Source organism: Notamacropus eugenii, chromosome 3 (assembly GCF_028372415.1).
Source record: "Notamacropus eugenii isolate mMacEug1 chromosome 3, mMacEug1.pri_v2, whole genome shotgun sequence".
In the NCBI taxonomy this organism is placed as follows: domain Eukaryota; kingdom Metazoa; phylum Chordata; class Mammalia; order Diprotodontia; family Macropodidae; genus Notamacropus; species Notamacropus eugenii.
The window spans coordinates 378,926,020-378,953,927 of NC_092874.1; the positions used below are offsets into that span (position 1 = coordinate 378,926,020).

The window sequence follows — 27,908 nt, forward strand, 5'->3', positions numbered from 1 at the left end:
TTGTAACTCTTGAAACTTTTCAGTATCTGGGTAGTGGGTGAGATTACACGCACACACACAGAGATAGAGAGCACAGAGTGAATTGAATAGGATGGGATCATATCTTAAAAAAATGAAATTAAGTGGTGAGAGAGAAATATATTGGGAGGAGAAAGGGAGAACTGGAATGGGGCAAATTATCTCTCATAAAAGAGGCAAGCAAGACTTTTTAGTGGAGGGAAAAAGAAGGGAGGTGAGAGAAAAACATGAAGTTTACTCTCATCACATTCCACTAAAGGAAGGAATAAAATGCACACTCATTTTAGTATGAAAACCTATCTTACAATACAGGAAAGTGGGGGAGAAGGGGATAAGCAGGGTGGGGGGGAGGATAGGAAGAGGGAGCAGTTTGAAGTCAGCACTCTTGGGGAGGGACAGGATCAAAAGAGAGAATAGAAGCAATGGGGGGCAGGATAGGATGGAGGGAAATATAGTTAGTCTTACACAACACAACTATTATGGAAGTCATTTGCAAAACTACACAGATATGGCCTATATTGAATTGCTTGCCTTCCAAAGGGAATGGGTGGGAAGGGAGGGATGAAGAGAAGTTGGAACTCAAAGTATTAGGAACAACTGTTGAGTACTGTTCTTGCTACTAGGAAATAAGAAATATAGGTAAAGGGGTATAGAAAGATATCTGGCCCTACAGGACAAAAGAGAAGATGGGGACAAGGGAAGGGAGGGATGACAAAAGAGAGAGCAGATTGGTGATAGGGGCAATTAGAATGCTTGGTGTTTTTGGGGCGGGGGGAGGGGACAAATGGGGAGAAAATTTGGAACCCAAAGTTTTGTGAAAATGAATGTTAAAAGTTAAATAAATTAGTTTAAAAAAAAAAAGAGCCAGAATACCAGAGTATATTTTTCAATATATATTTCAATGATCGCTGTTCCACTTGTGTCGAGTGTTTTACCAGAGAATATTGTTCATTTGAAATGTGTGTAAAATGTCCATTAGTTCTGATATTGTGGGTACTTGTCACCCAGTCAGAAATAATATTACTCCCTCTTTTAAGTTTTGTTTTTTCAAATGTGTCTATAACTTTTTAAACTGGTGATAGGTTGGGGAACAATGGATTGTATTCTTCTAAAGGACGTAGAAGGAAACTTGCATATTGCTTTTCTGGAAGACTGTTCTCAGTAATCCTGACCAGTGGCTGTTGGCTGTGGAGCATTTGTTTGGTGCCTTGCCATTTCCCAATTTGTCTGTCTGCCCTTGTGTCAGAAGACCCAGGAAGGACACTGGCATTGGGACCCACTGCTGGCAAGGGAGCTGCTTTCAAAGGTAGGATATTGTACTTTCTTCAGTCCAAAAACTGGAGCTGAGGACATGATGCTGTTGCTAACAGAATCCTAGGGCACAAAAAGAGGAACTTTCCTTTTAACCAGCACTCTTACTTTCTGAAAACAGATTTTTATCTGCTACTTGTAACCTTAAATAGACTGACTGGATTATAGCTAGTACAGTACTTGATTATGAAAGTAGAACGGGTGTGTATGTGTTTGCAGGGAAGAGATCCTTATTGCTTTTTAAGATATTAAGCCACTCCTTGCCTCATAATTTCAGGGTTCCTTCCAGTTGGAATCCTTCTTTGCCCTTTAACCTGATTCTCCTGTATGTAACATTGTGAATTATTATGTAATCCAAGCTTTTTGACTGTCCTACAACCATTTCTGACTTTAAAAAGGGTTTTAATATACCTTCTTTTATAAAATAGCCATGTTTTTATTCTCAGAGGAGGGTATTAATGGTTTAATTTCTGTGTCATAACTGAACAAAGTCCAGTAACCAACATGAACTAATTGAAAATTTGTAAAGGTGGTGATGGGTCTTTTTTTTTTTTTTCTGTTTTTTGGGTTTTTGAAAACTGCTGGGGAAAAGAAAAGAATTCCAAGGAAAAACTTCATCTGTGAAATGTAATACAAAGTTCTTACTAATAAGGAGGAAGGAATAGAGAAAAGGGTTAAAAGGCATGATTGTGCCCTGGGTGAGCTGGGTCATCTCAGCCATAAGACAGTGTTGTCTCATTTCTTATTTGGTGTCCTGGGAACTGTTTTAAAAATGTCACTCTGGAAATTTAGAGTAGTTGAATTCCAAATGAGTAGTGATATCTCCTGACCTCTCAGGATGAGTCTGGACTTAAGTGCCAGTGGTTGACTTTAAGAGGATTTTTCATCTTTACTTTAAATTGTAAAATTTTGTATAGCTATGGTTCTGACTTTTGTGTAGTTGATAAAATTCAAACAGGCTTAATGCACCAGTGATATCCTTAAAGTTTTTTCAGCTATGTAAAATGATCAGCCATACAAAATAGACATTAATGCCTTTTTTCCATGAAATAGTACAACCTTATTGCTTTCATACACAAATAAGTTATATGTAATGCCCCAAGTATTTATTTTTAGCTGTAGTTGTCTGTTACTTGTTACCTAGAAATGATTCATTCCTTATTTTCCAGACCTAACAGCTCTTTCTCTCCATGACCCCACTTCCCACAGTGACCCATAAAGATACTGATACATGTTCCCCCCTTCCTTTCTACATGCTGATCCTTAAACAGAGAAAGTCATATGAGCAAGACTTCCCCCATTTGAATCTTTCCAACAGACTTGTCACTGATTGTACACACTAGGTTTCTGAAATCCTATCTAATTATTAGTTGTGGATTTTTAAAATTGTAAAGTTAGTTTACTGTTATAGAAAACCAAGTAATTATTTATGTAAAAAAAATTCCTTTTATAGGTGTTATCTCCCAAATAAAAACTAAAATGCATATTTTTTTACTTTTACTACTTTACACAGGCCATTTTTCCACTAGGTTGAGGGTTATGCCAGCCAAGACATAATTATTTTGTGTAATTTTGAGGACCTTTCCTTTTACTTCTCTTTTTTGATGGAAGATGGTACCCCCAAAATCAGTCCTGACTACTGAGAATGGGAAATGATAATATGGGAACATGAGAGGTGGCAGTGAGTAATAGATAGAAAGCAAGTTTCAAGCTAGGATGACCTGCCTCTAAGTCCTGCCTCTGGCACACACTAAGTGGGAGAACCTGAGCAGGTCCCTTAGTCCTCTTGTGTTCTCAACAACTCTTTTAAGATTGAAAGTTGCAGAGAAAATGCTGACCTGTTTTGTAGACCAGGTTTTGGCAGTCTTGGGGATGAGAGGGAGACTCCCAACATTAGTGAAATTGCAGCTCTTGTCTCACGTCCCATAATAGCTGGGTACATGGAAGAGATCAAATAGCACGGACTCTTCTCTAATTCCCTCATTGCTGCTACTTATATTTTCTAGGAGAGGAGTGAAGATAGGATGGAACTTTGAGCCCCTAAAGTACTGTCTTGGAACAGCAGTGATTATCACTGTGAAACTCTCTCCTTCAAATGATCAGGAGAGTTAGTCTAAGATTGAACTTGATTGTCCCAAATAAATAGCACACATTGATTTGACTGCTAAATAGGTTTTGTTTTTTTTCCCCCATAACTGATTCCCCAGGCAGCTGGGACAGATCCATAACTGATTTTAAACTTGTTTTGCATTCTTAGTACTTAACAACAGGCTTGATTGAATGCAGGAATCTGCTTTCCCTGTAGAAATACAGCATATAGGACTACCAGATGGATTAAGTTAACCTGGCACCATGTTTACTTGAGGCAAAATGTCTTCCGGTTCCAGGAGATCCAGATTGCTTAAGGTATTGTTTCAGGTATTCATGGAATCCTGGAAGATTCCTCCTTGGGCGCAGAAATTTATAAGACGGTTTGTAGTTTCTCTTTCTTTTATACATTTTATATCTTGCTCTTTGGGCTTTAGTTGAATTCTCAGTATCCTTAGTATATGAAAGATAAAAATCATAGGATTCCTCTTCCAGTAAGAAGCCATGCTGAGATGGCTCATTTTAAACTGTCTCCCCTGGAGGTGTGAAACAGTACTTGAGGTTTGTCTCTTCTAGTCTTCTTGGCTTAGTCAGTCTGTTTATAGGGCACATTCTGTTCCAGAGCATTTTTTAAGATATTCTCTGAGTCTTCAACCCTCATGAAGTGAGTAATGAGCATTGAGAAGAATGAAATCAAATGAATGACAGCTTGTTCACAGCATATTCTCTACTTCTTTGTAGTTCCATTTTATTTTATTCAACTCTAGGGTAGTAGGTGTGAACTGAAAAAGAACTGGACAGTCCTGGTCTATGGAGCACCTTGGGAGAGAGAACAGAGTATTTCATATCTATAGGAACCAAGGGAGACTTAAGTTTGGTTCTAGGATTGCCTTTGAGATTCAGGGCCTTGGGTAATTCTGATTTTGACTCAGGACAGACCAAGCTTACTGGAGCTGCTTTGGACTGCTAGACACACTAACCAGTACCTGTATCTCTAGGGAAAGAGTTGATCTAATCAGGGAGTAGGAATGTAGGTCACAAAGAGAACTGTTATTAACCTTACTTCTTAAGGAAATGTGTTTTGTGATTTTCTTTTTCTCTTTACCTCTTCCTCCATCCCACTGTCCCTCAAAGTTATTTTATGAAAGAAGTCAAAATCTTAGTTATCTAAGGGTTTACCCATACTCTGTCTTCATTGGTCTAACTAATAGGCATTAAATGAAGTTGTCTTGATGAGGCTAAATCAGGAAACAGGCGTTCTGTCTATCTTGTCTCTCTCTCTCTCTCTCTCCCTCTCTCCCTCTCTCCCTCTCTCCCTCTCTCTCTCTCTCTCTCTCTCTCTCTCTCTCTCTCTCTCTCTCTCTCTCTCTCTCTCACACACACACACACACACACACACACACACACACACACACACACACACACACACACACCCCTACTTTTCACAGAAATGGCCTTATTGATCCATCAGTGCCAGCTGAACTCTAAGGAACCTATTTGTCCTTGGATCTCAGGAGTATCCTAGAAGCTGTGAAAGTAGGTCAGGGACTACCCTGCCCATAGGCCATAGTCATCTGGCCTGTGGTCTCTGCAGATAGTGCTAAACCGTAATAGTACACAGGGCAAAGAGCTCTGTACTTTGGAAATCACTTTCATTCTCAGTGTGCCCAAGCTTAGGTTTGGCAGGATGAAGGGAGAGAGGAAAATATATTCACTTAGCAGGATATAGGTGTTTATCAGAAATACGGTGGTTATTGATGGAAGGGAATGATTTTTACAGTTAATTATGTATAGATATTAGGTGGTATAGTAAATAGAGCCCTGAGCCTGAAGTCAGGAAGACTCATCTTCCTTAGTTTAAATCCAGCCTCAGGCACTTACTAGCTCTGTGACCCTAGGCAGATCATTTTACCCTGTTTGACCCAGTTTCCTCATCTATAAAATGAGTTGGAGAAAAAAATGGCAAAGCACTTCAGTATTACCAAAAAAGTCCCAAATAGGGTCATGAGGAGTCAGACACAGCTGAAATGACTGAACAACAATAACAGATTGTTTATTATTTTCATTACAGTGAAATATCTAAATGTATTTTGAAAGGCATGATAGAAATTTATATATACTATAAAATAATTATTTAAGTAATGCAATTGATAGAGCAAATAATGAGCTGATTCCTTTTATCAGCATTATAGACTTGGCCTGATATCTGGAACAAATCCTTATTTTCATTATGTCTTATACATAATCCACCACAATAAATGAAGATTATGGATTTAAAGAGTCTCTGTAGGTTATAGGAGACTGAGTCAGCCAGCTGGCTGTTTCCCAGTGATTCTGGTTCAGTGACATTGCAGAGATAAAATTTATTTGTTGTTAGGAAACAAAGTAGAGTCTGCAAAACATTTGTGACTGGGATATTGGGACAGTCCAGAAGTATATAAGGCTAGTGTACAATTACTCTCAGGGTCAGACCTTTGGCATGTGATTCTGTCCTTGCTCAGATTTTATTTTAGAAGCAATAAAAATTATTTTCATTTACTGGATCATCTGTCTTCTTCTTCTAAAGACCAGGATAACACAACAGCACCAAAAGATATTATAGGGTTGAGATATATATAAATATATATAATACATATTTACTACCATGCTTTCTTTTGCTGGAACTTTCCCCAGGTCCCTTCTGCTAACCATAACTGTGCTCCAAAGGTCTGTCCAAGGCCCTCTTCTCACTCTATACTATCCTGTTTAATGATCTCATAAGCTCCTGTGGGTTCATTTTTCATCCCTATTCACGTGATTCTGAGATCTGTTTATCCAACTCTAACTTCTCTCCTGACCTCTAGTGTCCCAACTGTAACTTCTCTCCTGACCGCTAATGTCATCACCAACTGACTATTAGATATTTCAAACTGGATGTCCTATGTATTTCTCAAACTCACTATAGTCCAAAAGAGAACTCATTATCTTTTCCCCAAAACCCTTCCTTCTTCTGAATTTCCCTATTACTGTAGAGGGTACTATCATCCTCCCAATTGCTCTAACTTGCAACCTTGATGTCATTCTTAACTCCCCACTTTTTCTCACAGTTCACCCTCCCCTTCTCCCCCCAATACCTAAGCTGTTGCCAAGATTTGTCAGTTTTACCTTTGCAATATCTCTCCATGTGCCCCCTCCTCTGATACTGCTACCACCCTGGTGCAGGCCCTTATCACCTGATGCCTGGACTATTGCAATAGCCTGCTAGTGGGTTTCTCTGCTTCATTTCAAACCCCCCCCCCCCCCCCCACACACACACTTCAGTAGAGTTCAGCTACAAAAAGTGATCTTCCTAAAGCTCCATCCCCCCCAGGTCACCTCACCCCCACCCACACATAAACATTAAACTTTGGTGGCCTCCTGTTACCTCTAGGATCAAATATAAAATCTTCTATTTGGCTTTTAAAGCCTTTCATAACCTGGTCTCTTCTTACCTTTCCAGTATTAGATATAAAAAGATTATATTTCCACACATATATAGGGAAGTGAACTGTCCTGCAACAGAAATACTTAGAGTTAAGAGAAAAGCAGGAAAAGGTTGCGGTGACACCAGTCTCACTTGGGTCTGTGGTCAAGAATAATGCAAAGGGTAAAAATAGGCTTAAAATATACATCCTTAATAACCTTATGAATATTAACTTCTCCTCCATGGGAGGAGCCAAAGCTCATTTGCACAGGCAAAGTATAGGAAGGGAGGGGGAGCATATCAAGCGGAAACCATGAAATTGGCATACCAGAAAGTTGTACACCTCAGAGTACTCAGCCAATGAGGAAATGAGGGAGGGACTTTTACATTCTGGGACAGGGATAAAAAGGTTTGCTCTCTCTTCTATAGGTGTGTATTTGTTCTAGCAGCACACTTGCTTCTTCAGTAACCATAACATAAATGAGCTGACCTCATCTAACTCAGGAGTCTTGGTCTTTCCTCTGGAAATTTTATTCCTAACACCAGTATTCTTAAAATTTTCTCCCATCTAGTCTTAAGATCCATTTATGCCAGCCTTCTTGGTGCTCTTCATGCCTAACACACCATCTCCTGACATTTCCACCGGAATGTTGTCCTCACCTCCCCCTCCTGGCTTCCCTTAAGACTGAGTTCCAATCCCACTTCTTACAAGCAGCCTTTCCTACTCGTTCCCACTGCTAATGCACGGTCTGAGATTACTTCCCATTTATACTACATATATGTTGGATGTACGTGGTTGTTTGAATGTTTTTCTAACTCAGTAAACTCTAAGTTCCTTGAGGGCAAGGACTGTGTTTTTACCTTTTTGTGTTTTCCGAGCCCTTTGCACAGTGCCAAATATATAACAGGTACTTAATAAATGTTTGTTGACTGACAGGCTGACTATGCAGGAAATTTGGCCTTTCTTTTAGATGGGGTTATTGAGGCAATACTATGTTTTCAGTCAGTTGTAAACTGTAGAGGATAGATTGTCTTCTAAATTCAATGATTCTTTGGCCTATTAACAAATGATGTTACTGATCTTATTAGAGGCATGTTCATTCCTGTTGATATAGAGCACTGTGGGCTAAACAAAGGTATATCGTTATCCGTACTCTCCCCTAAGGATGTATTCCTTGGAAGTAGGAACTGTTTCCTTGTATTTGTATCATCAGTACTCACACAATGCTCAGCACATGCTTAAGAAGTGCTTATTGATTAATTGATTACTACTGTTGCCTTAGCCTTCCCTTGGCTTTGTGTTCACCTTTCCTGTGGACCTTAGGGAAATCCTAGCGCATACTGAAGCAATATCATATAGATGCATTTAACTGCTTGTGCTGTCATCCAGGCTTAGAGAAATGCCACAGCCTAGTTATTCCTCTTCTCAGTTGTCACTGAGCCCCTCTTGAACTATTTATATAAAATATATCTAATGATCATTATGACAGTCATGCGCCAACCTTATGGTCTCTTAATTAACCTTTGTGAGAAGTTGATAATAATTGCTTACATTGATGTAGTGCTCTAAGATTTACAAAGTGCTTTCCTCACATCCTATGACTTCAGTATTATAAGTACACGAGGAAACCTAAGCTCAAGATAAGTTAATTGATTTGCCTGAAGTCACATGACTAGCAAGTGGCAGAGCTATGATTTTAACCTGAGTCTGGTGATTTAAGTCTTATACTCTTTCCACTTCTGAACTACTTCTTAATAGATCATTTTAGTTCTGAGATTTTTTTATTCCTAAAATACATGGAACTGAAATTAGTAATAGAATCTCATTTCAGTTCCAAAAATCTAGGTTTCTTGGGGAAAATCAGGTGAGCTTAGATATCGTTAGCAATTTAGGAGTTAAAGAGAGCATTGGGATGCAAAGAGGTTTGTATCTATGGTCAGACCATGAGTAGAGGTTGATTAAGAATAGAACCCAGGTCTTCTAACTTTTAGACTAGAACTCTGTCCAGTCTTTCCCACCTCTTCCCTTAGGTTTACTCTAAATCATCTCATTGCTTCTAAAAACTAGAAATAAAATCTATGAGAGAGGGAAAGTAGAGTGGTGGATAAAGAATCAGCCTGGGAGTCAAGACCTCTGTCTGAAATGGACTAGCTCTGTAACCATGCTCAGCTTCTTGGAGTCCAGTTGCTGAAGTAGTTCCTAGCTGAACTAGTTGCTGGAAGAAGTTTCTGTAACTAAAATTCCCTGCACAGATGAAAGTTACAGAATTTTCTCCCCACCCACTCCCCCCGCCCCCCGCAAAAATCTGTGATTTGCGCTCCAATGAGTTTTACTTTGGTAAATATATCTACAATTCAGTGCTGCAACTTAAATGTGAATACAAAAAGGTAAATAAATGCAGCTTTAGTAACATCAAATGTTAGTTGTTTGTATGAAGTAACATATGTACATATATATATTATATATGTATATATAATATATATGTATGGAAACAAAACCACAGGGAAGAGAAATTAATATCAACATAAGTAATGGAAAAGAGCTTTTTGGGAGCTAAATACCTAGTATACTATTTTGGGAAGGAGACATATTATCTGGGGTTCAGAGGTTAGGTTTAATAAAGAGATCAGGAATATTGCTCAGATAGAAAGAGAAGGATTATTAATTCTACTTAGTATGCCACAAACATTCTTGTTTTTTGCACTTGACACCCTTAGGAGGATTGTACTGAAGAGGAAACTGATGGATTATATCACCTCCATGGCCATCATCCCCCTGCTCTTTGGGTGCATGGGAGTCTTCGGTCTCTTCAGGTTGCTGCAGTGGATACGAATGAAGGCCTACATCCAGGATTCTGTAGTCGTGATTACAGGGGCAACCTCTGGACTGGGGAAAGGTGGGTTCCTAAGTATGTTGCTGGCTGATGAAGAGGAGTCAGAATATTTCTTTCTCCCCATTGCCATTTCTAGACTCTTGTTCTTCTGCATTTACTCAGCAACCTCTCCCTGACCCTCTATCCAAATTTATCACCTAGTCTAAACCATGCTGACTGTTATCTTCTGCCTCTCAGCTAATTTTCTCTCCTTTCTATAGGAGTTCAGTACCTAGTTGATAGTCTCAGAACTTCTCTATCCCAGCTTCTGCTCTTATACTAGAGAACTTCAGCATCCCTGTTCATGTTCCCTCAAGTACCCTAATCTGATCTCCTAGTTTTTACTCTGCTCATCTCTCATGCCCTACACTTCTGCTCTACCTGACCTACAGAAAGAGATAGTTAATTACATTTTTGATCTTGACATAACCTGTAACTGTTCTGCTTCCATAATCAAGAACTCTGAAATTCCTTTATTCAATCATAATCCTATCATTCCATTTCTCCCTGTGCTACACTCCTCCTAAACTTATTCGTAATCCTTGTTATGACCGCCAATCCCTCTATTACTCATTATGTTGTGGAGCCATTGAGCATTGCTCTCTCATTACTTTCTTTTTTTTAATCTAGACCATTTAATTTACCATTTCGACCCTGTCCCATTACTGCTCGCATTTTACCAAATCCCAACCCTGGATTACTTCCACCATCTACTTTCTTCAGTTCTACTCCCATGTTACTAAACTGAGATGGAGAAAGTCATGCAAACATTTTGACTACACCCACATCAAATTTATGTAATCTAGATCTTCAGTCTAGCAAGTTAATCCTTTGTCTTCACCCTAATTGATTTTCTATCTCACTCCCTACAAAAGCTGTTCCAAACCTTCTTTTCCCTTCCCTATCATCTTATACCACTTACTCTTTTGAATGAGAAAATAAGGGCATCGACCACTAGCTCTTTCTTTACCTTGTATCATCCCCCTATTTTCTCCTTTTTTACTCAAGTCTCTGATGAATAGGTGGTACTTCTTGCCAAGGCCAGCACCTCTACATATACCCTTGATGTTTCATTCCTACCAGCTTTTCCAGCATATTGTTCCCCACAGTCTTCCTCCTCCCCTCTCTGATCTTTAGCTTTCCTTCTTTGACTCTTTCCTCACAATCTACAAAATTGGCCAGGTCTCCTCAATTAACAAAAATTCCCCACTTGATAATACTATTCTCCTGTATTTTCCTCTCTTTCTTAGCCAGACTTCTAGAGGGAACAAAAACCAACTGTCTGCAATCAATGCCTTCTCTTCTCCTCTTACTCACTTCTCATCTCTTGGCAATCTGACTTATAACCTCATCATTCAACTGAAACTGCTGTCTTCAAAGTTACCCATAATCTCTTTTTTAAATTTAATTTTTATTCAGTTTACAAGCATTTCCCCTATTCCTCTATGGAAAAAAAAATCCTTGTAAGAAATATACATGGTTAAGCAAATTCCCACATTTGTTATTTAAAAATGTATGTATTTACACAATGAATGCAACAATGTAAAGGAAACCAACTTTGAGAGACTTGAGAACTCTGATCAATGTAATAACCACTCACAATTCCAGAGGACTCATGATCAAACATGCTGCCCACCTTCTGACAGGTGATAGACCCAGAGTGTAGATGAAGAAATACAGCCTCTTAATATTCTTTGATTACTTGTCAGTTGGAGAATAGGTCTTATTTTTTATAAACTTGAGTTAGTTCCTTAAATATCTTAGATATATGAGGCCTTTTTAGAAAAACTTGCAGCAAAGATTTTTTTTTTCCAGTTAACTTTCCTCCTAATCCCAGTTTCCCTTCTCACCTTATCGGCATTCAACCTAGACCCTCTTTTTTTTTAACTTAATTTCATTATTTTCAGTTGATGAAAATCTACCTTCTCTTTTTCCTGTCCTCTCCCCATCCTTGAGAAAGAAAGAAAAACAAAACCTTTGTAACAAATATGCATAGTCAAGCAAAACAAACTCCCCAGTTGACCAAAAAAAAATGTATGCACCAATCTGGACCCTGAGTTTATCATCTCTCATTAGGGTGGGCAGCATACTTCATCATGAATCTTCTGGAATTGTGGTTGGTCATTGATCAGTTTTCTGCTATCCCTTTTCAAAGGAGAAATAAATAGTGAGAGCAAAGGTCTGCACAATAACTAGTTTGATAATATATGCTTCTGCTTCTCACTTGACCCTTTTCTCCTTTCAAGGGCCCTTGTCCTTTACTTTTAAATTTCTCTTCCCAATTCACCCTCTGTGGATAGAGTTTGTTTCCTTTGGGACTGATCCCTCCTTTAATTTGCTCTCCCTGCCCTTTCCCTCCTATTTTCCTGGAGTGAAATTAATTTCTATACCCAACTGTGTGTGTCTTCCTTCCTTTGATTAGTTCACATGAAAGTGAAGTTCAGGGGTCTTCCATTCCTTCTACACCTTCCTCTTTGTGCAGTCTTCTTTTTGTTCACTCAGATTATATAAGAGAATTTCCCTCATCTTTTTTATTCTTTTCCTACCTAGTGAATTCCTTTTCCCTTCTATTTCCTTTTTTCATAAGATCCTCAGAATAGGTTCTCTATCTTGTTAAACTATGTCTGTGATCCTTGAGAGTGATAATAGGGTTCTGAGGGATCATGTATCATCTCTTCATATTGGAATGTAATCAGTTCATCTTTGTTTAATCCCTTATAATTGCTCATTCGTATTTATCCTTTTATGTTTCTCTTCACTCCCAAGATTGGAATGCTGGTCCTTTCATCAGGAATGCTTACAAATCCTGTTTCAATAAAGGTCCATTTTCCTCCTATAGGATTAAACTCAATTTTGCTGCATAAATTATTCTTGGTAGTAAGCCTGTAGTTTCTGCTTTCTGGAGTTTTATATTTCGAGCTCTCCACTTCTTTTATAGTTGTAACTGCTAAATCTTCTGTGATCTTAACTGTGACTCTTTTTTTTCTGTCTGCTTGAAATAATTCTTTCTTTGACCTAGAAGCTCTCGATTTTGTCTGTAATGTTTCTGAGAGTTCTTATTTTGGGGTTTCTTTCAGAAGGTGACCAGAACTTTTTTTTTTCAGTTTTCCCTTTTCCCTCTTGTTCCAAGAGGTTTTTAAAAAATGATTTCTTGAAATATGATATCTGGGCTTTTTGGGGGGGGGGGGTTAATAGTTTTCAGGTAGTACAATGGCTCTCAAATTATCTCTCCTTGATCTGTTTTCCAGGTCAGTTGTTTTGACATTTATACTTTTTTTTCAGTCTTTTGACTTTATTTTAATATTTCTTGTCATCTCATAGAATCGTTAGCTTCTCTTTAGTCCATTCTAATTTTCAAGTAATCTATTACCAGATTCAAGGACTCATTCTTCATTCATGTCAAAGACAAGCAAATCATATGAGGACTTTTTTGAGAGGAAAGCTTATAACTTTCTTGGGTGAATCTGCTAACTTCTACCTTCAAGCTTTTAGGAGCTATGATATTTCTTAGGACTATTTGATGTGCCATATGGCTATCTTTTTGGACGATTTTGTTGGAGTAAAAAAATAATATTGTTGACTAAGGAAACAACATATTTTTATATTCCCATTTTAGGGAGCCTACACCCCAAATGTGTGAGGTACTAACATGTTTACTAAGAAGGAAATCCCAGAAATCTTCCAACAGAGAAGAACTGTATGATAGCCTAGATGAGTGATAGTTCTGGGGACAGCAGCTCTTTTCTGACTGTCACTCCTCCCCATCTTGCCGTCATATTTTTTTTCCTAAGGACTGAAAACAGAATGCTTTTCCAGTCTGTGGTTGTATCTCTGTTCCTCTCTGTACAGGGTTCATTTCCTCCCACTTTGGCTTTGTTGCTCTCAGATCTAGTGTAGAGCTTGGGTTATCATTTTTCAAAGGCTATTTATATACTGACTTTCCTAAGATTTACTCTTCTTAGTTCTGTGTCCTTTTCCATATTCCAAAGTAGTTCATTGTATTCCTTCATCAAATCTGCATCAAAAGTTTTTATATTCCTTTGGGAATGACAGAGAATGTCAGAAAACATTCCTCTTCTCTAAGATGTTGCCATCTGAGTTTAAAAGAAATCTCTCTAACAGCTTCTTCTGGGAACTTGACTCATTGCATATGCTGGAATGGCCTGAGCTTGCAACACTGCACTAACTCTAGAAGACAGTGCCCACTAAGGCTGTACAAAAGTATACTGCCCTTCACCATGATGGGTCCTGTTCTTAATTTGGCCACAGTTGGTGTTCAAGCAGCTTCTGTACCTGCATCCTGCCTCATGCATTCATTCAACAAGCATTTAGCAATTACCTGCCATCTGTCATATGCCATTTCTTGTCATCTCATAGAATCGTTAGCTTCTCTTTAGTCCATTTTAATTTTTAAGTATTCTATTACCAGATTCCCTTGTTTAGCAAGGGAGATACAAAGACAAAACACAAAGTCCCTGTCTCGAAGGAACTTGTATTCTATTGCCAGTCATGTGCCTGGCCCACTGAATGAATTAACTAATGACTATCCCTGTATGAACACAATTGAAAATGTCCTTGTTTAATGGATATAGTATCTTTCTCCCAGAGATTTCAATGCAGGTACATTTTTTACATGCAGAAATAATGTACATATAGAGATGCATAAAATTTATGAGAGAAATTTGGCCCTGAGGTTGAGCAATAGGAAGGAAGACCATTTGGAGTGGCTTTTGGTGAGAAATGAAGGGTCTTAAAACAGTAGAACTAGGCTAATACTTAATGATGAACTTTCTTCCTTAAGAAAGAGAGCCCCTACATCCAGAACTGTCTTGTGACTTCTATCCCATCCTGCTGTGATCTCTTATAGTTACAAAGATGTTTGAAACAGTACTGGGGAAAGAGTATTTAGATGGGGTGGGAAACTTGGGCTCAAGATCACATGTAGTCCTCTAGGTCCTCAAGTGTGGCCCTTTGACTGAGTCCAAACTTCATAGAACAAATCCTCCTAATAAATGAATTTGTTCTATAAAACTTGGACTCAGTCAAAAGGCCACACCCAAGGACCTAGAAGGCCACATGTGGCCTCAAAGCTGCAGGTTCCCCACCCCTGATTTAGACTGAAAGAATATATTTTAATACAAATACCTGCCTCCTCATTCTTCTCGGCAGTGAAGTCATGAATTCTCCAACATGGAACTCCTTTAAAAATATGGATGCTAAGATAAAAGTATCTTTTACATCCTGAATGTTAAAAAGCTGTTTTATGGTCTGGAGCCTTGTTACTCATATCACCCAGAACCACTGTGGAAATCTTGATATCACAGAACTATTACTTTTTTTAACACACTTAGCTACAAGTCTAGGATAAATGGCAGAGTTGTTGCTAATTAGCATTTGGGATATGACCTGAGCCTGACCATACTCTGCCTCCTATAGTTGTGAGGCTCTATTATGAAAAGGAGAGTTAGGTTTGTGACCATGGGCCCCAGAGGTAGGAGGTGGTAGGAGTGGGGATGGGAAGTATTGAGTCATTTAGATCTTCTGAATTTTCAGTAAGTATCCATTTAATTACATTAATAGAGAATGAATTTGGATCTCTTTGGCTATAAAACTTCTGTTCTTATTGTATCTTCCTTTAGAATGTGCTAAAGTTTTTTACGCAGCTGGTGCTAAGTTAATCCTTTGTGGACGAAGCCAAGAGAAGCTAGAAGAGCTCCTCAGAGAGCTGTCTGCTGCTCGCTCTAAAAAGGTAAGGACAGAGTGATGGAGACCTGCAAAGTCAGGCGTTTCTGAGGGAACACAGAGGTGTTCTTGTTATGACTGGACATTCAAAGCTTCTTCTTATTCTGAAATTGGAGGGAGTCACATCTCCTGAAATGTTACACATTAGAACTGAACAGAGGCAAACTAACTAAAGAACTACATTCCCAGTCTTACTGAGAAGCACTTGGTGCTTTCTCAGTTAAGAGATGGCAAATTATGTATCTTTGGAGTTAGTGGGAACTTGGCTGAAATTTCAGTTTTCTATTATGGTTGCTTATTCCCTACCACATGGGGATGGATGGATGTAGTACCCAATTTTCAAGTAAACAGCTGGTCATTTTAAAACTTATGGTTACATATATATATATATATATATGTATATATATATATATATATATATATATATATATATATATATATACACACACACATATATGCATGTATATATATGCACACACATACATATATACATATACAGATGCATATTTCTGCATATATCATCTGTTTCTATATAGTTACATATATATAGTGTTTATATCATCTTCTTTTCCAAGTACCTCATCCATCTTCTCTACCCAACAAGTCATCCCTTACAACAAATAAAAAAAAAAAGCAGAAAAAAGTAATTGAGTGAGACCAAACAGCATATCAGCTGTGTCTGATAGTATTGGTCACTTTTTTTTAAATGAAAAGAATCAGTCTCATATATTCTTCCCAGATAATTTTCACCAGATCTAACACCCCTTCTCATAATTAATTTGATTCTTGTCAAAAAAATTTTTAATTTAATAAAAGGAAGGGTTTATCATTGTCCATCATAGTGTTTTGTATATAATAAATACCTTATAAATGATTATTGAGTGAATTAATGAGCCATTTAACCCTTTCTAGAATACTCAATTTCCTTAATACTAGGACTAGGAATACCCTGTGTAGATGAAAGGAGATAGTTGTCAATTAAATATAAAGAAGTATAAAAGAACCCCTGGATAACATTGGTGTTACAGGGGGAGCCCAACAGTAGCTTTTACTATGTGTGTTGTTATATTCCTCCCTTATGACATAATAAAATAAAAATTAACAAGACTTTTAAAAACAAACCAAAGCTTTCATGTGCAAGTATGTATTGCCCTTCAAAAATAGTCATCTTGGGAGGCCAGGGCTTCATTTTAGTGATACTGCTGTTGTTCCAGACATTTTTCTTACTTCTAGTCTTGTTCCCTACATTGAATAGGCACTTGAACATTTGTTGATAAGAAGAAAATCCAGTTTATGAACTACATAAAAAAGCAGTAACATTATCTTGTCAGTTTTTCTTGTGTCATATGTCTAGTACCTCTTCTTTTCTTTGCTGTTCCCACTGCCTCCATACCTACCTGGATTTTTGCAGTAGATCCCTAGCAATTCTTTTCATTTCACCTCTTTCCTTCCTCCAAAACATCCTTCATACGATTACTAGGCTTGTCTTTTGTGTTCACAAATCTGGTCATGTCAGTCCTTTACTCAAAACCCAGGAAAGGTTCTCTATTGCCTGCCTGGCAAAATTTAAACTCCTTTATCTTTACTTGGCTTTCAAGACCCTCCTCAATATAGCATCACCATAGTTTTCTAGACTTTATCTTTTACTCTTCCATGTACTCTGTGCTCCAGCCAAATTAGATTACTTGCCATATGCTGTAGATACTGAACGCTTTCACACCTCTGTCCTTTTGCTTATTCCATTCCCAAATTGAAATGTCCTACTCTCTTTCCTGGTTGACTTTACGCATCCTTGTAAGCTGCCCCAAATATCTTTCTTCTAATAAGCCTTGCCCAAACTCCCTCAAATATGACCTTATTTTGCTTGTGTTTCTTATATCATATATTCATTTGTATTATAACTATCTATGTAAATGCCATATCCCCTACTGGATTATATAAGTCACAGGGGTGGAGAACCTGCAGCCTCAAAGCCACATGTGACCCTCTAGGTCTCCAAGTACAGCCCTTTGACTGAATCCAAATTTCACAGAACAAATCCCCTTAATAAAAGGATTTGTTCTGTAAAATTTGGACTCAGAAGGCGGCACCCAAGAACCTAAAAGGCTACATCTGGCTTGAGGCTGCAGATTTCCCACCCCTGGCTAGCCCTATAGAACCTGGCTCAAAAGAATTTGCACACTGTTCTTAGTGAGTGAGCACCTTTCAGAACTCTACTTTAGTCTGAGACCTTTCTTTTGACCTGCCTATCTGTCATCCAGTTTCTTTGGCTTTGTATTGTGGATTTTGCCCACTTGCTTGCATCCCATTGAACAACAGTAACAATTTTTATTTGCATAGCACTTCACCATTTACAGATCGCTTTCCTCACAACTGCGTAATATATGCCATGCCAAGACAACAAGTATTGTACTGCTAGGACGTTGAGACTTGGAGAGATATGGTCACATGCTAATAAATGACAGAGCTATGACTTAAACCCACATCTCCTATACTTATATACTGATCTGGTCATTATTCTTTCATATACATTACTCATTGTTGCTAGTTATATAACATTCTACAAATATAAATTGTCTTGCCTCTGGCCATTATTGGACAACCATTTATTGATATACTTCACCCCCCCATTTGTAGAAGCAACCTCTTTACCTCTGGCTCATCATCAAATCTCCTATGCCTCTGCTGAACCATGGATCCCTCACCCATCTTTCCTTCCTGTAAGGTGACAAGGGAAAGAACACTGAAGAAAGTGTCTTAAACATATTTTCAGTTGGCCATTTTCATGGAGAGTAATTTTCATGATCAGTGGTGGAAACTCTCCAGCTGAAGGATTTCAGAGGAGGTTGGAGGGTTGGTGTGTGACACAAAGATCAGCAAACATATAAACCCCTGAAGACCAAACGAGTGAACGCAGAGAAGCAAGGGTTTAATAAAGAGCCTAAAAATATGTGTTTTTTGTAAATGAATGAGAGCATTTGAGGAAAAATAATTAGAAACTAAATGAGAGCCACAGAATTGGGAAGGAAATTAATAGCTTAGCCCAAGAGGTACAAAATTTTGCCTATGAAACAAAGTTCCTGAAAATTAGAATTGACTAAATTGAAGCTCATGAAGCTTATTTCCTGTGAGAAAATAAAAAAAATTAAAACAAAGTCAAAAGACTGGGAAAACATAAAAAAAAACTGTAAGGTTGCCTGATAGCAAAAACAAATGACCTGGAAAACAGATTAAGGAGAGATAATTTAAGAATCATTGGATTACCTGAAAAGCCATGATCAAAAAAACTATTTCAAAATCTTAAAAACAAAGCAAAACAAAAACCTGCTCAGGTCTCTTAGAACCAGAGGACAGAGTGAACGCAGGAAGAATCTACTAGTACTACGTAAAAGACACCCCAAAATGAAAACTCTCAGGAACACTGTAGCCAAAATCTAGAGCTTCCAAGTCAAAGAAAATATACTGCAAACAGCCAGAAAGAATTCAAGTCCCAAGAAGTCACAGTCAAAATCACAGATTTAGCGAGGAACCACTATAAAGGAGTGGAAAGTTTGGTATATGATATTCTAGAAGGCAAAGAATACAGGCTTACAACCAAGAGTAACTTACTGAATATAATCCCGACAGGAGGAAAAATGAAACTTTAATGAAATAGGAGGTATAGTTAAGTAGGACAATTTTGAAAGTAGTATGTAGAATTTATTGTCTGATATTTTTTAAAAGAAAGTGTTTTGAAGTGGAGATTCACAATTTCTATTGAATCTGATTTTTGTGTTCTGTTGTATGTATAGAAATGCCCTTTTTTGTGTTTAAATTGAAAATCAAAACAGTTTTTTTAAAAGGCAAGTATGATTACAGAACATTTGTCAATCAGCAGGTTGTGATAAACCAGACAGAACTAGAGAACAAAAGTCTGTCCAAATCTCCAAAAAAAAAGGAAGAGAATGAAAACTTCAGACAATAAGCTAATGAGACTGACTCATTCCTAGCAAAATTTTGAAATCTATTAATAATTGGAAGGTTAATAAACATCTAGAAAAGGGAGTAGCAATCACAAAAATACCAGCATTGTTTCATCAAGAACAGGCCATACAGGGTTCTTACTAGTAGATTAGGAGAAGTGATATAGGTTACCTAAAATTTTTAAAGCATTTGAGTATCTCTTTCATCACTTCTGGACAAGATGGAAAGATAGAGTCTTGGGTGCAGCCTTTTGACTGAGTTTTACAGAACAAATCCTTTTATTAAGGGGATTGTTCTGTGAAGTTTGGATTCAGTCAAAGGGCTGCACTTGAGGCCTAGAGGGCCACGTGGTCTCGAGGCTGACGTTCCCCACCTCTGCTAGACAATAGTACAGCTGGATAGATACAGAACTGGTTGAATAAGCAGACCCAAGGAGCAGTCACTAGAGGTTCAGTATTCATTTGAAAGTTAATATTTAAGTAGAATGTTTTAGAAATCTGTCCTTCGTGCTGTGTTGTTTTAAGATTTTTATCAAATGATTTGGAGAAGAAAGAGAGAGTGAAAGAGAGTTTGTTAAGTACTTACTGTGTGCCAAGCACTGTGCTAAGTTAGTGAACAATAATAGACATGCAGGGAAAGAACATCAATAAAACATGTTAAATACATAGAATGAGGGAAAAAACTTTATTAAATTTATTGTGTATTTCTTTTTTAAAAAAAACTAGATGACAAATGTAAGTTTTTATATAGTTCTTTTTCCTGTTTTTCTTTGGATCTTGAAATATCCGTTTATGATTAGATTCACATCTCTTCCCACCCCACCCCCATCTCGGCTTGTTTCCCTGCTTAGTTTGATGTAGTTGTACATCAAACTCTGTGTGTGTTCAATTCTCCTTTGTTTTTTTAATGAAAGTGAAGTTAATCATATGCCCGCTCTCCTTATCCCTTTCTCCATGTTTGTATATTCTTTTCACAAACTCCAGTTCTAAGAAATAGCAAGTGTTGTCTTCCCCCTACCCTTCCTTTCTTTATACCGTACTGGTGTGATATTTCTCCTTTTACCTTGTTTTTTCTTTCCCCTCTTCAAACCCTCAGAATAAAACCATTCTACTCTGAGGACTGTTTTTTCTTAACTCCCTCAGTACCCTTTAAGGATATTTTGGTTCTGATGGGATAGTTATTTCTTCTTTCCATACTAGAATGTTAGTATTAGATTACCTTACAGTTTCTTCCAATTCCCCAAATAATTTTACCTTTCTTCATCTGTCTGGACTCAAATTTGCATTTCAAAGTTCTTTTCCAACTCTAATGTTTAAATTAGAAATGCTTGAAAGTCCTTGATTCCATTTTTCCCTGTAGGATTATATTCGACTCAGCTCTTCAGGGTAAGTTATTCTTGACTGTAGGCCTATCTTTTGTGTCTTTTATGATATTGTATTCTAGGCTCTCCTCTGGTTTTTATTAGATACTGCCAGATCTTGTGTGACACTGATTATTTCTTGGCACTTAAAATGTTTCTTTCTGAATGTTTGTAGTATTTTTCCTTTCATGCAGGTGCTTTGGATTTGAGCTCAGACACTCTTGGATGTTTTTAGTTTAAGGTTCCTTTCAGTAACTAATTGGTGGATTCTTTTTATCTTTGCTATCTCATTTTAATGGATCTGGACAGTTTTCATTTGTGATTTCTTGAAATATGGTATCCAAGCTTCCTTTTTTATGATGGTTTTCAAGGAATCCAGAGATTATAAAATTTTCTCTCCTTGATGTATTTTCTAGGTCAGTTTAAAAAAAATCAACTTACATTTTCTTCCTTTTTTTAATATTTTCATTTTGTTCTAAAATTATTGTTGTTTTTTGAAGTCATTGGTTTCCTTTTTGTCTATTCTAGCTTTCAGGTGTTCTGTATCTTGGGTAAGGATTACCAATTTCTATTCTGAACTACTTTTTCTCCTTCTAATTCTTTTCTCTAGAGATTTTCATTTTTTTTAATCTTTTCGTATTTTCTAGGTATCCATTTGGTCCTTTTGAAAAACTCTACTTTTTCCTTTAAGTCTCCGCTTTGCAGGTGTTGTGGAATTAGATTTTCAATAATTTTGATTCTGGTGGGTATTTTCTTTGATTTTCTCATCTCCTCCAGTATTAGTTCCTGAATTGGGGTTTTGTGCCAGGGCCACATCCCACTTCCTGATCTACTCTTGGAGGATGGCAGGAGGTGATCAACCCTGCTTATTCTTGTACTGAGTCCTCTATGATCTGCCTCCAAGAGTTAAGCCTTTATGGATCTTTGAGGTTCAGAATACTGGATCTTCAGAGACCTCTCAGAACAGAATATTAGGGACCTCAGAGGCCCTGGATTATCTTCATATAAATGCTGACTTCCTCAAGGAAGCCCTCCACTCTTGCTGTCTAGAGTCCTAAAGGTTACATATGTTTTGTCTCTAGTTACACTGGAACTCACTTTACTTGAAAAGTTCCCTTTCCTATTGTCTGTAGGCTTTTAGTTGACTTTTTTAATGTCGTTCTAGGATAGAGGAAGTCACTTACTATACTTTCTCATTGAATTTCTTGATTGTTAGTCAATCCAGAGAAAATGCAGGGTTTTGCTAGAATTAGGTTTATGAGAGCTAGGTGGTCTGCCTTCCATTCAGACAGCTATCTTGGCGGAAAGTGGTGCCATTTCTTTCAGTACCCCCAGGATGACACTTCATCTGGGACTAGTGACTTGAATTTATTAAGAGTGGATAGATGCTTTTTACTGTCCCTCTACTTACCTTGGTTTTCAACCCCCCATTTGCCATTTTTGTTTTAGCCTTCCTACTCCAAAAAATGTTCTCCTTGAAAAAGAAAACAGAAACAAAGTAAGAGTTTGACTAGTTTTGTTTTCTCTTCATCAGTTTTAATTGTCCCATTCACCTGAGCTATGGGCCCATCCTTTCTTTTCCTTCATATAGTTAAAAGAAAAAATAATCTTTTTGCTGTCTTTAGATTTCCTGTTTTAGATTGCCATTTGTTATGAAAGATAGAGACATGTTTTATTTCCTTGTTGCAGTAAAGTTTTATTGATATTTCTTTTTAAATTTTTAAACTTTTAATAAATATCTAAAAATGAACATTCAGACTAGAAAAAAAGAATTATATTACTAATTACTAGAATTACTATTTTCTATTATATATAGCTTGCTTCTTTTAAAAAGTATATAATAAACTCAACATGTTTCTTTTGGAGTTGTCCTGCTTATTTATATTTCCTTCTGTACTTTCTACTGTTCTCTTTGTGCATTAAAAAAAGTGCTTTAGTAACGCACTTTTCTTTCTTTTCTTCCCCATCATTACTCCTCTTTCCCCTACCAAAATAAAAAGAGAAACAGATAAACAGTCACATGCTCACATTTGCAAAGTCTCATTTTTGCTATGTCCAAAAATACATGCCTCATTCTGTACATTAAGTCTCTCACACCTCTGTCAGGTCAGTACCATACGTTATTACTGCTCTTCTAGAGTTATCACAGTTAGTCATTTCATTCATCAAATTTCTTAAATCTTTCAAAGTTGTCATTAAAATACTGCTGTTATTGTTTTAATTGTTCTTCTGGTTCTTTTCATCTCACTCTGCATCCCTTCATGTAAGTATTTCTCTGTTTCCCTGAAACTTCCTTTCCTCATTTTTTATGGCACAGTAATACAGCTAGATCATGATTAGTGCAAGTGATAATCACCAGAAGTGGTCATGTGTATTAGAATTTGCAATATTCACAGTTATATTTTATAAAGTTGGTTTCAACCCAGTGGACATATGCGGTACAAATTCAAATGATGCAACCACTTCAGGAGATTCATTATTCAATCTAATCTTTTTTGTTGTTTTTGTTTATTTTTAGTTTTCAGCATTCATTTCCATAAGTTTTAAATTTTCTCCCCCTCCCTTCCTTTCCCCTCCTCACGATGGTATGCAATCTGATATAGGCTCTACACACATTCCTATTAAACACATTTTCACATTAGTCATGCTGCATATAAGAATTATAATAAATGGGGGAAACTATGAGAAAGAACGAGAAACACAAAACAAAAATGAAAATAGTTTGCTTTGCTCTGCATTCCAACTCCATAGTTCTTTCTCTGGATGTGGATGGCATTTTCTATCATGAATCCTTTGGAATTGTTTTAGGTCTTTGCATTTCTGAGAAGGGCTAAGTCTATCAAAGTCATTCATCACACACTATGGCTGTTTGCTGTGTACAGTGTATTGCTCACTTCTCTTAGCACCAAGTTCATATAAGTCTTTCCAGGTTTTTCTGAAGTCCACCTGTTAATCATTTCTTATAGCACAATAGTATTTTATTACATTCATATACCACAATTTGTTCAGCCATTCCCCAGTTGATGGGCATCCCCTCAATTTCTAGTTCTTGGCCATAAGAAGAACTGCTATATTTTTGTACATGTGGGTCCATTTCTCATTTTTATGATCTCTTTGGGTTACGGCCCTAGAAGCAGTATTGTTGGGTTATTCAATCTAATCTTGATCTAACTATTCCATGACACCCAAATACCATTTTGTTTAGCCACTCCTCAGCTGATGGAAACCTTCCCTTTGTTTCTAATTTTTTGCTACCACAAAAAAGCTACTATAAACATTTTGTATAATGTGAGCTCTTTTTCTTTTATCTTTTTGGGATATAGGCTTATACAATTTAGTAATTCTTTGGTGTGAGTATAGCTCCAAATTACTGTCTAGATCAAGTGACTTCTGGGTGGCATGAGCAAAAAGATGGGGGACTAGATATTTTCTCTGATTCCTTTGACCTCTCAAACCTCTCCAAAACAGAAATAATGTACCAAAGATAAAACAACTTCAGCTTTCTCCATCATCTAGGATACTCAGAATGCAAAAGAAAGTTTGAAAAAGCAAAAAACCCATGAACTAACACTTACTGATCCTGAGCTCCTTCAGCACCCTAGCCCAACCTCTGATGCAGAGAGGCTGCAGTTTGTCCTTCATTTTTTAAATGGATCGGTGACATCACAGGGTGATACCTTGTGTGTGAATTGGATTTAAATGAGACAGAGTTGCATACAGTCATCAGCCTTTCCCTTTCTCTCTCTCTCTTCCTTAGTCATCAAAGTCCAATGGCAGGAAAAAAGTCAAGATGATTAGTGATGACCAGGGATCCAGTGGATGACCTTAATTGTTGCCATCCACCCATTTCACATGGTTCAGGCAGTCATCCCCTGACTCACCAACAGGTTTGAGACCTCTCAGTTATCCGTCAGCCTGGTTTAGCCATCTGCCATGATGGTTTGCTGGGGTGTAGTCACTGTGCATACTACCGCTTCTTGGAGCCACAGATGAGAGTTGGATGAATCAAGAGGACACCAAAGCCCTAAAGAGGGCTCGACAAGCCCTTACACCAGAGGTGCTAGTTCTCCCTGAGCACCCCAAACACCTCATGAGGGTGCACTAGCCAACCCATGGATCCAGCAAGTGGGTCCAAATAAAATCTAAACCCACAACCAGTACCCCCCTCTCTCTTTCCATTGTCGTGGAGATCTGGCTTCAGCTGTGTGGGTTTACTTGGGTGGCAGCAGCCAGCCAGCTGCCCTTCAGCAACAAAATCATATTGGAGGCCATAACCCAGTAGCAACCAGCCCTGCAAATCTCTCAACTGCTGGTGTGGGAGCAGATAACCCCGCAGCACCAACTCAGCATTTCTGCTAGTGCCCAGGCAGACAACAGTCCTGCTGGTGCCAGAGTGGACAGTCCAGAGCATGAGCATGGCATCCAGAGAACAGAGGGAGCATGATATACCACTATGACAGGACACTGTGTATGGAAGGCTGTGCAGTGCTGTGCAGCTTGAGGGAAAGTACACACCATCCATCTGGGGCCAGTTCTGACCACCCACAAGTCACTTGGGGCAGAGGCCTAGTCTGCTCAATTGTGAATTGCCCAGCATAGAAGGAGGCTGAAACTCTGAGATCCAGCCCCGAAGAAAATCACTATCAGGGAGTATAGAGTCAGAAAGTAAAGAGGGGGAAATTGGGGTGTGGCGGGGGGAAGGACTGAAATTACTAAAGATCTCAGGAAGGAGAAAACTCAGAGACTTTGAACAAAATCAGATAAACTAACAGGAAAGACATTTGAAACTGAAGAAAATATAGTCCGTAGATCTAGTAAACGAGTTCGGGCACCTATGAATAAATATTGGGAAACAAAGGAAAATGCTCTACCAGCAGAGCGTCGGTTTGCCTGTCTTCCAGCAACTGTTCTAACAATAGTCAGTTTTTCTTTTTTGTCATGTTGGCTAATCTGATAAGTGTCAGTAGAAACCCCAGAGTTCTAATTATCATTTCTCTAATTTTAGTGATTTTTCATATGGCTATTGACAGCTTGTATTTCTTTGTTTTGAGAACTCCTTCCTTTTGTACATGTTTTTTCTTTTTTTCATCTATGTTGGTTATGAGTTCTGTACCTCCACCCAGGTTCCATTAGGAAACTCACCTTTTCTTATAACATTAGTTACTTCTCTTTGTTTCTCTAAAATTTCATTATTGAGAACTTTCCATATATTTCTGGGCTTAGTTCCCCCAAGGAATTTTAGGCTATGGGATTTTTCTTATCCCTTTTATAATCTTTTTGAAATTTGTTCTCCCAAAATATAGATTGCATGTCAGACTATGCCTGAATTTCTTGTAGGTGGCATAGAGGGTAAAAGTCTGGGCCTGGAGTCAGAAAGACCCGAGTTTTAAATCTAGCCTTAATTACTAGCTATGTGACCGTCGGAAGTCACTTAACCTGTGTGTGCCTTTTTTCCTTATCTATAATAAAGGGATAATAGTAGCAACCTCCCACAATTGTTGAGAGGAGTTTCCTCCCTTCCTTCTTTCCTTTCCTTCCTTCTTTACTTCCTCCCACCCTCCCTCTCTTCTCCTTCCTTCCCTTCTTTCCTTTCTTCCTGGTCCTCAGACAACAGATACACGGTCTACTTCCAGACCTGTCCTTTCTACCTTTCCACTTTGAAAAACTAGAAAGCTCCTGTTTTATCTTTTTGTCTGCTGTTTGCCATCTGTTTTTTATTAGCGTTTGGAATCCATAGTGACCTCCATGTTAATGTTGAGCCTTAGGAGGAGGTCTTTAATGGAGGGGCCTTTCATATTCTAATTTATATTGTAACTATTTGAATATGTCATTGTACCTAATAGATTGTAAGCTTCTTGAATGAATGAAAAATCATTAATTAAGCATATTCCAAGTGCCAATCTACAGCTTAGTGCTGGGGATACCAAGATTGTCCTGACCCCCAAAGAGCTTACATTCTCATGGGAAAAGCAGTAAGCATCTAGGAGTAATGGCTTGGGGGGAGGGGGACCTGAGATTATATTGACACCAGCCAGCACCAGGGGACAGAGTTGATCTGATCATGGTTCATGGTTCTAGAACAGGAGGGGAGGGAGGGGCAGAAGGAAAGAGGGCAAGGCATTTAGCTAGAAAGGAGAGAATAAAGTGCATGACCTGGGAGATTGGGAGACCCTGGCACAGGACCGCCCAGTGTGGCATGCCTGCTTCAGAGAGGGTGCTGTACTCTATGAGCAAAGCAAAGCTGAAGTAGCTTCAAAGAAAAGGCAAAAGTGCAGATTTAGAGAATCCGCCCCAGATGTTCACATGGAGTATTTGTGCTCCACCTGTAGTAAAGCACATTGTACGTAGGATGTGATCTGCCACGGTCAGTCACACTGTGACTTGACTCTAATATAGTGATTTCATTTTGGTCTTCTTTGAGAATGAAGGGCAAGCATATGTACATATATATATATATATATGTACATATGCACACACACATCTGCTACACGTGTGTACACATACACGCACGCACACGGTGAGACATTCACATAGAGCATGATCGCTGGTTTGGAAATTTCATCTGGAAGGCTCCTGGAGAGGAGTGTCTGAGAGAAAGGAGCGCCTCCTTGAAGGCACACACCTTTTATTCATCTTTGCTTCCCTCCTACTGCTTAAACCATGCATTGTTTACATTAGGCCTTCAGTAAATATTTGTTGAATGTTGAATGCATTGTTCAGCATCCTGCACCTTGTGCAGTATCTTAATAATTTATGTATGCAAGGCTTCTCTGTTTTAGTCCCCTCCCACGTTGTACCTTGTTGCATAAACAGTCCATATTATTATTAATATTATTGTATGAACTTTTTCTCTCCAATCCTACTCTTCTCACTTCTGTGTTTCTGTTAATGGCAGTCACATATGCTTGAAACTTCAGTATTTTCTTTAATTACTCCCTTTCCTTCCCTTCCTACATCTAATCAGTTACCAAGTTCTGTCTGTGCTACTTACACAATATCTTTCAACAACTGTCAGATCCTTTCTGCTGGCATTATCCCTTTATAGGTGCACATTACCACACGCGGCCTGTCACAATAGCTTCTCAACTGATTTCCTCACATCTTGTCTTTT

The 27,908-nt window shown here is 38.1% G+C and overlaps 1 protein-coding gene across 3 annotated transcripts in view; it reads left to right on the forward strand.

Moving 5' to 3' along the window:
• DHRS7B (dehydrogenase/reductase 7B) overlaps positions 1-27,908 on the forward strand; it is a 68,496-nt gene that overhangs the window by 24,469 nt on the left and 16,119 nt on the right. For 2 of the 3 annotated variants that reach the window (XM_072597606.1, XM_072597607.1), the window contains exons 2-3: positions 9,578-9,756; positions 15,372-15,481. In XM_072597606.1, coding sequence (XP_072453707.1) covers positions 9,578-9,756; positions 15,372-15,481 — 289 coding nt within the window. Of the gene's footprint in view, positions 1-1,169; positions 1,325-9,577; positions 9,757-15,371; positions 15,482-27,908 lie in introns of those variants that run through there. The other variant, XM_072597608.1, reaches the window with a different exon arrangement.